This window comes from Gallus gallus, chromosome Z (genome assembly GCF_016699485.2).
Source record: "Gallus gallus isolate bGalGal1 chromosome Z, bGalGal1.mat.broiler.GRCg7b, whole genome shotgun sequence".
Taxonomy (NCBI): Eukaryota; Metazoa; Chordata; class Aves; order Galliformes; family Phasianidae; genus Gallus; species Gallus gallus.
The window spans coordinates 38,032,330-38,046,508 of record NC_052572.1 but is presented as its reverse complement, the minus strand read 5'-3'; the positions used below and the strand labels follow the sequence as shown (position 1 = coordinate 38,046,508).

At 37.6% G+C, this 14,179-nt stretch overlaps 1 protein-coding gene across 8 annotated transcripts in view; it reads left to right on the top strand.

The window, feature by feature from the left end:
- PRUNE2 (prune homolog 2) overlaps positions 1 to 14,179 on the top strand; it is a 133,918-nt gene that overhangs the window by 99,861 nt on the left and 19,878 nt on the right. For all 8 annotated transcript variants that reach the window (XM_040656584.2, XM_015280360.4, XM_015280359.4 and 5 more), the window contains 2 exons: positions 11,448 to 11,527; positions 12,489 to 12,689. In XM_040656584.2, the coding sequence (XP_040512518.1) occupies positions 11,448 to 11,527; positions 12,489 to 12,689 (281 nt within the window). The remainder of the gene's footprint in view (positions 1 to 11,447; positions 11,528 to 12,488; positions 12,690 to 14,179) is intronic.

The window sequence follows — 14,179 nt, the reverse complement described above, 5'->3', positions numbered from 1 at the left end:
CTGCTTGATGGAAAGGGACCTTGGTGTACTGGTGGACAGTCGGCTGAATATGAGCCAGCAGTGTGCCCAGCTGGTCAAGAAGGCCAATGGCATCCTGGCTTGGATCAGGAATGGTGGGGAAGAGAAGGACTAGGGAGGTCATCCTGCCCCTGTACTCGGCACTGGTGAGGCCTCACCTCGAGTACTGTGTTCAGTTTTGGGCACCCCAGTGCAGAAAGGATATTGAGATGTTAGAGCAGATCCAAAGAAGGGCAACAAAGCTTGTGAAGGGCTTGGAGAACATGCCCACTGAGGAGAGGCTGAAGGAACTGGGGCTGTTTAGTCTGGGGAAAAGGAGGCTGAGGGGAGACCCTACTGCTCTCTTCCAATATCTGAAAGGTGCTTACAGTGAGAGCAGGGTTGGTCTCTTCTCACTGGTGACAGGTGACAGGACAAGGGAAAATGGCCTCAAGTTGCATCAGGGTAAGTTTAGGTTGGATATCAGGAGAAACTTCTTTACAGAAAGGGTTGTTAAGCACTGGAATAGGCTCCCCAGGGAGGTGGTTGAGTCAGCATCCCTGGATGTGTTTAAAAACCGTTTGGATGTGGTGCTCAGGGACATGATTTAGCGCAGGGTTGTTAGTTAGGGTAGTTTGGTTAGGTTGTGGTTGGACTTGATGATGTTTAAGGTCTTCTCCAACCTGAGCGAATCTATGATTCTGTGATTCTATGATTCTATATCATTGAGCACTGCAGCTTTATGGGAGACTGAAATTTAACATCACTCTCCTTAGTGCCTTTAGTGCCTCTACTTTAGATCAGTGAGGTGTTCATAGGTTAGTTATCTACTACCACAGATAAGATGATTCTCAGTTATAATAATATGGATCACAAGTTGTGAAATCATGGTTGCATTAGGAAGGAAGAATGGGAATGTGAGTGTCCAGTGACATAGAAATAAAAAGAAAAGAGGAAATGAACAAATTTTAAAAGATACTAAAGGAGTAGAAATTGACTAAGTGAAAATAGGAGAAGGATAAATAACAAATTAATAAATGATAAAGTAAAAAATAGGAACAGAGAAAAAACAATTTTGAGGGGAGAAAAAAAACATAAATCATACGATGTAAAAAATGTTGTCATGTATCTTTTTGTATATATCACCATGTTATCAATTGTGCGTGGGCTGAACATGAAATGAAAGAAATGATAGCAAAGTCTGAATGCTTTAATAAATAGAGCAATAAAAGTGACATGAATCTGTAGATATTGTTGTTAAGTGAGTTCTTAGGGCTAACAGCTCTGAAAATTGCCCCCATACATATGCCATTAGGTGGGAAAGACAAGCTTAATCTCTTCTAGGATCCTTCATTCTAACCTTTGATTCCAGTTTTTTGATAAAAAGTATCATAATCATTGTACATGTTGTTGTTCATACGTTCATGGAAAGAAGTCAAGTGCATGATGAAAAAGTTGACAGTACTACAGAAAAACAAAGTAGAAAAGAGTAGTTACTTCTATTATGGAACTACTGGTTATTACTAATGGTCATAGGCATCCCAACATGTCTTCATTTGAGAACAAACATGTTTAATAAGGTGTAGACTGTAGTAATCATTGAAGGGTTGTTCCCACAACTCCACTGAAGAATCTCAGTCGGGCATAAAACGTACAGCTTCCTAAAGATTTTCAGCTTCTGACCTTGCAACATCTGCCTTCTCTAAAGAATTAGCATACTTCCTGGAAGCACAGATGGCTGCACTGGGTCTACAGTGCATGCTGTTTTTTAAGTGCTGTTCATGTGCCAGTTACATCATTTGGAATGGCAGGAGTTCTGAGGAGTGCTCTTGACAGCCCAATTTGGCAGGAAAATGGTCCCTATGAACTGCACACTGCAAGGAAAACTGATTTTAGAGTGAGAAATGAATAACCTAAAAGTGATTTTTTTTTTATTTAAGGAAGAAGAGTTATTCAATGCTAGTGGATGTCAGGAAACTGGTCCTACTCTACATGCTTCTGCAAACAAAATACTGGGTGAAGAGAATATTATTAAAACGGTGAAATTAGGAAATACCTAACAGGCTCTACTGTCTGCAGTAAGAAGCATTGCTGGAGGTAGTGCTATTTCATGGGTATAGGCAGATAACTCTGCCCTGAAGAATTAGTTGTCTTCTCTTGCTGTCTGTGCTACTGGGTTCTTATGTGGTGCAGAGGAGGTCACTGGCAGTCAGCAGCTGCTTGAATTGCGCATATCCTCCTCCTCTGACCCCTCATCCATTCTTTCTGTGGATGCCACAGCAAAGCCACTGGGGCTTGAGTGTACCGATCTTTTTCAGGGGCAGCTTGTCATGAAAATCTGCAGTGGCACATAGAAGATGTTATAAAATGCTGCATATTTAGAAAAAGAATTTTCAAGGTTATTAGACATCATCTACTTGGACATGCCAATAAATGACAACTTCAGAGTTTGTCTTTTCAAAGTTTTCCTTCTACTGTAACAGTGAATAATTTCTTGCTCCTAACTCATAAATTTGTTGTTCAAGAAATGTTAGTGTTTGGAAATGCCTTATAGTCAAGTGATTAGCACCTTTGAAAAGCACTAGGAAGGACTGATAGTCATGTCTTTAGAGCAGTGTTCGCACAGTGCACAGTAAATAATGTTTGGGCATCCATAAAGGACAATATAAGGTGCCATTCATGCTTTGTACTGTTTCCTGAAGCATCCTGTAACCTGCTGATGACAGACTCCTAGAAAGTGACTCTGGGATGGCTCTGGGCTCTGCTGCAGGCAATGTCAGCCTGGTTTCCATTCCTAGAGATCTCATTTCAATAAGACATCCAGGTTTGGAATTTAGATCTAGTTTTCATCGTTCTGTATGGAGATGCTTTTTATTTTCTGTGTCTGGAAGTCACAGATAATCAAGGAAGCCTGAAGCCCTGGATTCCTTCCATGAGGCTTCCTGACCCGTGGACATGTTTATAAGGTTGTTAAAATAGCCAAGTCAATCACATTCTCACTCACTTATTTATTTAGATTTGTTCCTCCATGGCTCCCTGCATCCATCCCTGGCTTTGGCTTCCTATTGTGTGCTGTGACACAGGAAGAGAACTGGCAAGGAATCAGAACAGACAGCCTGTGGCTGCGTAGCAGCAGTGAAAGCAGTGGCATGTGCTTAAGAACAGCAGCTTTTATTTTTACCAGACTTAAAGTGATAGGAGCAGATGGGAGAGCCTATTACTGTCAATGGCTACCTGGGAAAAATTGAGGCTTACAATCCAGAGCTAGGATGAGGAGTAAGGAATAAAATGGATAGATGATGAGACATGAAAACCTAAAGTTCTTTGGAGACCATAAAACATTTTCATGAAAATGGCTAAAAAAAAGATTAATTTGCCCAGAGCCAGAAGATTAACATAATTCAGTCAACATACAGAAATGAAAACAGTTTAAGTTTTTTGGCTAACACATAGGATTTCTTTGCAGAAAATATATTAATTCTTACAGACAAGTTTGGCTTTTTATCCAACTTTGATGCTGAGAATGAATTAAAAAAAAATGGATGTGGAAAACATCAGCCAGCAGCACAGCCAGTATAAGAAGCTTTATTATTGAAGAGTAAAGCGTGAAAAACTAGGAAGTTACTAGTTTTTAGCAATCCTTTATTCCATGGCTACTGAGAAAGCGAGTGACTTGTTTTTCTATATGGTGGGAATATTAGCATGTTTTTATCTACTGTGCAGCAGCATGAAAATGATTAGTTGACATTTGCACAGATACTTGATAAATAAAGCTTTTATCTCAAACAAGACAGCGCAGATAATTTTTGGGGTTTTGGTTTGCATCCAGAAATGGTAATAAAATTCTCATGCTAGGCATAGATTCCAGCATTCAGATTAAACACTTTTCCTGAACAAATTTGTGATTAAGAGGTACCAAATAAATAGCAATAGAAGCAGTGTTAATTTAGTGTACTAACATATGGTTGCTAAATGCAGCTCTCAGGAGGTTATAAAATCAATCAGTTTTTACAAGTAACCTGTATGCAATGATTACTTTTACACAGCTGTGAGTAAAAGTAATGACTTTTTATTCGAGTTTTAGATATCCTGGAGTGGATTCCTTCCAATATGCTCATTCTCTTAGCATGTAGTTGTAGCTAAAGAAGTCTGTGACTGATACTGACCAAATCCTGCACAGTGTATGTCAGTTTGATTTGTTGCATACTCTGCTATGGCTGAAGTATAATTAATATTGCTGAACTGAAAAAAAAATTACAATGCAGTCTCCTCTACCTGCGAACAGTCAACTGTTGAAATTATTGTTTATTGTCTGGAAAATTTGTAGCTAAGGTCTATTTTCAGGGTGAAGTTTTAAGAGTTGCTTTTAATGAGTGCACTTGTTAATAGCTTTCTTCTCTTACTGCACTGTCCAGTTAGTTACTTTGTGACTAATGTTTATGGCATCTTTTTGTGTCTCTTTCTGTATATTTTTGTCAAGCCTTTCTTAGACTACAGCCTGTATTTTTTAATTTTTTATTTTTCAACTTTACATTATTGCACTTTTTTTCCCTATAGTATCTTCTTTAGGCTATAGTCACAGCTGTTAAAGAACTACAACCATGAGTTCTCTAAAATAGCTCATAGTGTTTCTATCTGTCCTCAGTGGATGATAAAAATCAAAATGCAAACATGTGTGCATTAGATTAGGATTTGGTATTAATCCATTAGCAATATAGGGTCTCTGAAGTAGCACATCTCAGTTATATACACTTCACAGAGCTGTTTCTATAAGCTAAAGATTCATCCTCTATAAAATGGAGGACAGAATAACTACATTTTATCTTTTCTGTTCCAGTTTTGAGCATTCCAAGACAGAGAAACAATTTCAGAATGAATGTTATTTTAAAAGACAGTATGTGGCATATGAGATAAGTTTTATTCGGATATAAATGCAAAATAGTGAAGGAAATAGTGCCTCAGGTGTTTAATTGTAGGAGTTGGAATGGAGTGGATTTTGCTGTTATTTTGTATGGTGAGGGGATGTTGGGTTATCTACAAAGATGACAGCAAAAACACCTCTTGTAAGTCACCTATCTGGTGAGATATCTTGGATGCCTATAAATGCAAAAGTATTCTGTTCAGTAGCGCAGAATTAAAAGTAGAGCAATTAAAACACACTTTTTCTCAATGTATCCTTGATATAAATTCCCATTTGTAAAATGCTTAAAGATTTCCTGTAGGCTCTATCTCAGAGTCTTCCTATTCCGAGCTGGAGAAGAGCAGTGTTACTGACTAGTCCAGAAGAGGCTATGCATTGTGCTGCTGGAGCAGCCTGGATGCTGCCATAGGCTCTCTGAGACTGACCAACACCAGGCACTGTGTGGTCTGGCCATGCCTGCAAGACAGCAACCCCTGCTTACCTTCAATCCCAAGTGCATTTCCCTGTTGAGAGCCAGTTGATAGGTGTTGCTGGATAAAAGCCAAGGTGGGGTTTTTCTGTATGTTTCATGGAAAATACTGGACTGTCATGTCCAGTCCCTCACGTTCTCATTTCTCACGGTCTGGTCCCCGTGCCTGTGTACCAGCAGAGCTCCAGTGAGAATTGCTTTGTGCTGGGTATCCTCTGCAAAAGCAACTCAGGGAAGAATGGAGTTCTCCACCCTTGTTTTTGTACCTAAAATTTCAGTTAGTACATTCTTCTTCCAAATAGCTCAGTTTTGTATTGCAAATCAGTGAGACAATGGACTGTAAGCAAGACTTTTATTTCAGCTGAGGCTGGGGTGTACCTGCATAATGTGTGGAATTTGAGAAGGCAAAAAAAGCCAGATGTCTGGTCTCTGAATAACCTCTTCACTGTACCTTATCTCCCTTCCTTCCATTTAGTTTCCTAGACAAACTCGTAGTAATATGAGTTAAGGTGATTTCATTTTGTCATTCCTTTTTACTAAGCTTTCAATGTCTTTTGAAAATTTTAAAGTATTACTGAATATAGAGGGAATGGCAGGGATGAATCATGATTAACTCAAACAGGAAAAGTGTTTTGCAGTTGTCAGTTCCACATAGAATCATATCATAGAATCATAGAATGGTCTGGGTTGAAAGGGACCACAATGATCATCTAGTTTCAACCCCCCTGATGTGTGCAGAGTCGCCAACCACTAGATGAGGCTTCAAAGAGCCACATCCAGCCTGGCCTTGAATGCCTCCAGGGATGGGGCACCCACAACCTCCTTGGCCAACCTGTTCCAGTGTGTCACCAACCTCTGAGTAAAAAACTTCCTCCTAATATCCAACTTAAACCTCCCCTGTCTCAATTTAAAACCATTCCCCCTTGACATATCACAATCCACCCTCATAAACAGCCATCCCCATTCCTGTTTATACTCTCCATTCAAGTACTGGAAGGCCACAATGGTGTCTCCCTAGAGCCTTCTCTTCCCAAGCTAAACAATCCCAATTCCCTCAACCCTTCTTCATAGGAAAGGTACTCCAGCCCTCTGATCATCTTAGTGGCCCTCCTCTGGACCTGCTCCGAGAGGGTCCTCCAATATCTTTCCTGTACTGGGGGCCCCAGGCCTGGACGCAGTACTCCAGATGGGGCCTCACAAGAGCTGAGTAGAGGGGGATAATCACCTCCCTCTCCCAGCTGGACACCCCTTGTTTAATGCAGTCCAGAACACAGGCCTTCCAGGCTGCAAGCGCACACTGCTGGCTCATGTCCAGCTTCTAGTCCTTTTCCACAGGGCTGCTCTCAAGGAGATCTTCCCCCAGTTTGTATAAATACCTGGGATTGCCCCGACCCAAGTGCAGCACCCTGCACTTGGCTTTATTGAACGTCATTAGGTTCTCGTGGGCCTACTTCTCCAGCCTGTCCAGGTCCCTCTGGATGGCTTCCCTTCCTTCCACCATATCAACTGCACCACTCAGCTTGGTGTCATCCGCAAACTTGCTGAGGGTGCACTCGATGCCATCATCTGTGTCATTGATGAAGATGTTAAAGAGCACTGGTCCCAAGACCAACCCCTGCGGGACACCACTTGTGACTGACCTCCACCCTGACACAGACCCATTGATCACAACCCTTTGGCTGTTGTTTTTTTGTTTGTTTGTTTGTTTGTTTGTTTAATTGGTAAGCCCAGAAGTCTAAAAAGTGTATAAAATGTAAAGTTTGAGTAGACCACAATTTGCAGTGGATTAGAATGGAGGGACTCACTGTATAAAGGCTGCATTACTGTTTTCTCTTCTAGATCTCAGGTGTTCATTCAGAGCAGCAAGTTGGAGAGATAATTTGTTTTAGACTAAAGAATTTAACTTCTTGGTATGTAATAGCCACAGAACATCTTGGGAACTGATGATATATCATATATGACAAAGGGTGAGGCAGCGCAGCCCGTAGGGATTATGACATATTGCTGTGAATATTCAGAGCTGCTCTTTCCAAAATAACCAAATGCTGCTCTGTCTGGAAAAGTCTGCACTTCTTAGTGCCCTCTCAAGCTAGCATTTCGCAAAGAGAAATGCTAGCTTGAGAGGGCACTAAGAAGTGTTTAAAGATTATTAGTTCACTGGGCTGTAAGAATGGCAGATTCAAGAAGGAGCAGGGAAAGGATTTCAGCTTCCACTCTCTGTCTGCTGTCCTCATAAGAATCTGGTATCTTGCTCTGAAGCACTTATGAGAAATAAGGTTTTTCTGGCTACTTCTGAACAGTGATGTAGACCTGAGTTATCAAAGCAAGTATGCAGTAACTTGATTCCCAGTGCAGCTGATCTTTAAATGGCTGGTCTGTGTGTGACATAAAAGAAGTCATTTATGACACAGAAAGCTTATTTTACTTCGACCTCCGTTCTGAGGTTCTGAGTGAAAGATCTATTTCTTTTTTCTAATCAATCTAGTAAATCATACCTGATTAGAATGGAGTTTTTCAAAGTAGCTTAATTTACTTCTTCAACAAGGAACATTCACTAAAATGAAAAAAAAATCATTTTCTTGCACTTTTGGCCATATCATCTGCACCATCAATTGCCCTTGTATGAAGGGCAGGGAATTTAGAAACTATAATTTTAGGAATATGTAAAGTATTCTGTGGGTAAAGAAAAAGGAGGCAGCTGCTTAGTTTAAGTTTCTACATTCCATCCCTTGTTACCTGAGATCTGTTGAGTCCTGGTGCTCTCCCAGCTTTTGCAAACTCAGGAATTCCTCTGTAAAGTGTTGATTTACTTAGAACAGTATGCTCACAAAATCTGTTATAAAACAGGCAGCTATATCTCTAGAACAAACTTCATGCTTATTGTGCTTGTTTTCATCATGATGAACAGTCTGAAGAGCAAGACCAGTGATATGTGTTGAGATAACATTGTGCCCACTGTTGTCTAAACCCACCAGGTTAACCCCATACTAATTTTTGAGTTAACAAAATTAATTACAAATTAATTTTTAAAACATGAAATTTCACTGAAAGTGGACTATGCATATCTGGCAAGGAATCTTTAAACTGCTTTGGTAATACATAAGGGGGCTAAGAAAATGGGGATCTTGGTCCACAGCAGCTTTTCTCTTACTTCTCTGAAAAGCCTGTTGACTGTTCATTTGATAGTAAAAAGGTTCTTTGCTAATCGAATATCCCAATTAGAATGGTATAGGCTACTGACATTATGTTGATGACATAGCATTTTCACAGAGATTATCAGGGAAGTTCTCATGCTGTTGGCTTGTAATGTCTAATTACTTGAGTAGCAGTAGCTGTATTTCAGCAGAAATTCAAGCCAAAAGATGTGAAACACGTTTATATTTTGATTGACCAGAAATGTGCCATTCTTGTGAAGACATTCGTAATACAAAATGTCTGTTTTAGATGCCACTGTAGCTGTCCAATTGAAAGCAGAAAAACATTTGAAATTAATTCTGTGGAAGTGTAAGATATTTTAGAGAAAACAGCAATGCCTATTCCAAGTACGTACACTTAAAGAAAAAAAAAAGGATCAAGATGTGCCACAGGGAGAAAAGTAGTCTTGAGGCAATCCTAGAAATGTCATGAATTAGGATAATTCTCTCCCAGACATTAATGCAGTTCTAGACAAGTCATACAACTTTTAATGAATTGTAGGAAATTGCTATATCAAATTATATAACCAGTTTCTGTAAGGATGGCATATACAAAATGCAGTCATACCCTTATTGTACAGAGGAGAAGATGATTGTAATTTCACTTGAACACTTGTATAGGCTTTTTGTGGAGAATACCATCTGATTTTAATACAGAAATTATAAATATAATTACTGTCTTCCTGTAGCTTGCTCTTCACAGAACTTGCAGTAAGAACATTTCCTTTCAAATTAGTTCCTGCAGTGATTTCTGAAGCTTGCTCAGTTAGGAATTATCTTTTGGTGTGATGAGGATATAAGATAATTTTATAAATTAATGACGGTATGTACAACCAAAACTCCGTACAGGTCAGGCAGTATAACCCACCCTTGTGGACAGGCAAGTCATCATCTGAGAATTTCCAAACTGATGCAATATAGGAAATTCACATAGCTTTTATGGTTGGTAAGCTTAATAAAACCCAACATAAAATTTTAATCTGAATTAAAATGGATTAGAAGTGTTCATCCTTCCCCCACTTTGTTTCCACCAATACGATTTCTTACCTTATTCTTCTGTTACAACATACTTGTTATTAGAATTCAGATTTGTCTCTGCTGAGTTTAGAAGAATAAATTAGACTTCATTATTCATATTTTACTGTGAATTGAAGACAACAAAAGACGACAAAGTGTCTAATAATTTATTTACATTTTCTAATGAAATTGTGGTGCTGTTCTGTATATCAGTTTTCTGTACAGCTTGTAAACACAGATGATACAAAAAAAGCAGAAAAAAAAAAAAAAGAAAATGATACTTTGCAGTCAGTTTTTGCAATTCATTTTAACCTGAGGAGATACTTGCTGCTTTTCTGTTTCTTTGCAGTTCTAGTATGTATTTAAAGAGAATATTGCAAGCCTTACTTGACAGTAATTCTACATCATTCAGAACTGGTGTTTTGTGGGAATCATTAAGTGGTAAATCTGTATTTTTGGAAGATTGACTATACAGTAGCTGGGAATACATTGAAAAAACTATCTATTTGCCCGTTTCTGTTTTGAGACAGATCCTGGTCATGCTCTGAGAAGCATGAACACAGCCCTAACCTTCTTTTGTCTATAATCTGTTATAATCGTTCTTATCGGAACGATGTGAGTTGACTAGTTTTCCTATCTGTATTGGGAATTTGATGATACAGGGCTTGGGGTAAAGATCTTAAGCACAGTGAAGACTTCACCTTAGTTTCTGCCTATAGGTACACATTTATATATAAACTTAAAAATTAAGAAGAAGGAACAGAAACTATATTCATACTCTGATACAGTGATTGGCCAGAAGAGTCTTGTCTGCACACAGTGAAAAAGTAAGAGTAGTGCTAATAGGGAAAGCGAGTAACTGCAAGGGAGACAAGGCAAGACTATTCAGACCCATTCAGCTGAATCACACAGAACAGAGATAGCTGTGACAGAGAAGAGTACCCACTACTTATGTTAAAAATAGGAATATAGAAAGAAAAATGCTAAAATTATTTAGGTGAAGTTTTTTTATAGTCACACATTTTCAGTGCAAACAATTTGAAAGCTTTTGACTTGTTTCATATCAGATCATACTCTCAGTAAGCATTTTCTAAAAAACATGAATAGAAAGTGAACGTGAAAACAGTTCATGAAAGATTACTTTAAACACTGAAAGACCTTTGGTATAATTTTCATCTCTCAATGCCTTTTACTTGTTGTATAAAAATATATCAAAGATAATTTCTCAGAGTTTTCCCTTAAATGTAGTCAAAATAGTATATTTTGCTACATTTTAGTCTCTGAAAATCAATAAGGGAGTTTTGTGCTTTATGTGGTCTTTCAATGCAGGACATCAATTTTCACATGGTTGTAAAATGACCGATTTGGGTCAGAATTGCTTTCAAGTACAAATTATGTCAGAAGGACGAAAAAGCCCTTACAACTGATTTTTGCTATACAGTAACTGCAGGTACAGAAAAGAAAGCATGATTGTGAAACACTTGCTGTGATGTGCAGTTTGAATATAGTAGTGGAATCTTCCCAAAGTACTGCATTCTATTTGACAGATGGCAATTTCATTTGTGTAAAATGAGAAACATTGCTGTTTGCCAGCTTGCTATTGTTCACTGCCATGTCTTGATCTAAATAAAAGTTGCTCTGTGGGTCCTACGGTCTCTAAAGGCTCTGCAGACATGCGCAAATAAGTGGTAAAGACTGCATAGTAGAATTACAGCAGCTATGTTTGATTCTCATATTAATATGGTATTAGAGTTCTAAAGTGAATAGGTAGAAAATCATATGTGTTATCTTGAGAACGTGGTCAACTTATGTATCTCTTTAAGATTTTGATTTTTGTTTAACTTCTTAGGTTGGTACAAGATAATGTAGGAATGGATATCTCCTTTGCTGAGGGTGTATTAAGCCCCAGTTCTACAGAGATGAGGCCTGGTAAGAGAAGCTGTTACTCATTATCTTATACTATATATATACTATATACTCATTATATTATACTATATAGCTTAGTCCCTTGGCATTTAATTATGTTGTAAGAAAGATGTTTCTGTGCTGCTAAAAAATAACAAAATAAAAAGAAAATCAGAGCAGAGCAGAGTTAAAAAGTGTTAAATTTGTTTTATTTAGTCAGTTTTCTTCTTCACTTGACAAATTATAATTCAAGTGAGCTCTTTCCTCTTGTACATCATTGCCATTGCTTATTTGGTCTTTGCAGTGTTTAAATAACTGCTATTATTTATCTTGTATGTGAATACTATATAAGTGAATTAAGTTAATGCCAGAATATTTCAAACAGAACACCTTGAAATGTGGCATATTATGCAGTGGCAAGGCTATACCTAACTTCTGTTTTATTGAAGACTACGTTTGTTAAAGACTGGACATGAAACTCAGGGCTTTTTTGTTTGTTTGTGGGTTTTTTTTGTTATTGCATATTTAGTTATGACTAAAGACGTAGTTCCTGCTTGCAAATCTTTACCACTTGGATAGCAGAAGAGGCATAACAAAACAGGCAGGAGATTTTAACTTGTATTGTTTTCTTCAGGATTCAGGAGTGTGTTTGTTGATAACTCATATGATTTATATATTCATTTTTAAATCTTAAATCCTGTGGATCAGACTACGTACAAAGCTTGATTTTTGGCTAGTGATTGTAAAAAAGTATATCTGGGCTCCCAACTACATCTGCAATCCCTGTACATGCTTGTTCTAGTTTTTAAAATATTAATGTGTGATTTTTTTGTGTAGTAGTAGTAAATAGTAGTAAGTGGTCTTAAGTGGGTTGTTGTTTCTAAAATTGTCTTTCCCAGTGTGCTTTATCGTGATTCATAAGTGTGTGGGAGACAAATTTCATGTGGGAGAAATAAAGTTCTCTTTTTATCTCTCTTTTTTTCAGAACCTCCCAATTCTCTTGATCTTAATGGTACCCATCCCAGAAGGATAAAGCTCACTGCTCCAAACATCAACCTTTCTTTGGATGAGAGTGAAGGTTCTATACTTTCTGATGATAATTTGGATACACCAGATGAAATTGACATCAATGTAGATGACCTTGACACTCCTGATGAAGCAGACTCTTTTGAATACACTGGACAAGGTAGTTTTCTTGAATTCAGTTGTAGAGTACATCTCTGTTTCTTTGTTTACAGGGTTCTTGTCTGTTGGGCTATCAGTATGGTTAGTGTATTTTAGATAGAGTGTGAGGTTTCCAGATAATTTTTTCTGCTATTTTCTTCTCTTGTGCAAAGTAATGCATTTGACCAATGCAGACTGCAGAAAGCAATAGTATAGCTGATCAAGTGACAGAATAAAGTAAGAGCTGTCTTCAGAGTACCTGAAGAACCATATAGGAATTGTACTCATTAATTTGATACATGAAAATCATAACTTTTTTACAATTTACAATGGGCATAAAAAGACATACATTTAAATTGAGTTTTCCCTTGCATTTAAATTCTTTCTTGCTAGTTAGGTCACTATAATTTGAAAACTGTAGTTGCATCAGTTTAAGTGGTACTGCTAAATTGTTGTACTCAGTCATGCAGAAGCATCTCTAATGTCATTTCTCATTAGAAGACCAACTTTTTTATGGGTAGATGCAGAGGATCTGATGAATTACTAGATGTTTGGAATGTTCTGTACCAAAGGTTTGATCTAATACACGCACACGGTTTTATAGTGTTGTGACTAATGTGAGAGCCAAAATCTGTCTGCTATGGAGCAGATTTTGCCTTTTTTGCAAGGCCTGAAGTAACTAAATTCAACTCCAGTGATTTTGGTGGCATTTATATTTATTGAAAGCATTTATCCCCAGATTTTTTTATGTATTTTCTAAATGTGATTACTAGTAATATATTTACAGTTGTACAATTTGATTTTAGATATACTTAGATGGCAAGACATCCTTCAATTTCTTGAGTCACAAGATAATAGAAAAGGAGACAAAACAAATATTTTATTAAAATAAGCTCTCAATAAAATGAGTAGGCTATGCATTATGGATCTGATAGGTAACAGTAGCCATAAGGGCTAGAGCAGAATGATTTAAATGCATGGTGAGATATATGTCCTCCAACAAGAATAAGAGAACAAAAGAAGAATATATATATAAAAATAACATATAAATGTATATATGTTATATACATATTATATGTATTATATATATATAAAATATAAATTATTATTTTTTTCCCCCCCACAAAAAGACACTTAAAATAACTAAAGGAGGAAATAAATTTTTTCTACTTGAGGACAGAATCAGCTTGTAATTAGCTATTAAGACTGAAAAACTGGAATGAGGTTAAATTTGTCGCAAGAGCCATCTTGTCAGTGTGCTATGGAAGTATAGGTTTTGTTCACAATCTTCACAGTTTTTCTGAAACTGAAGAGTATCCCGCAGGGAGGCTATGCTATGAGACTCTATAATCTCCACTCAACCACATAGTTTATTTCTTTTGAGCTTTGTGCTTGTGGACTCTACGCGCTTTCAAATGTTCTGGTATGAACAGGCCAGATTTCCTGGCTGCTTCTTGTCTGGAGTGGATCTGAGAGGGAATTTCTGTTCAGTGCTTCACATTCTGGAAGGGA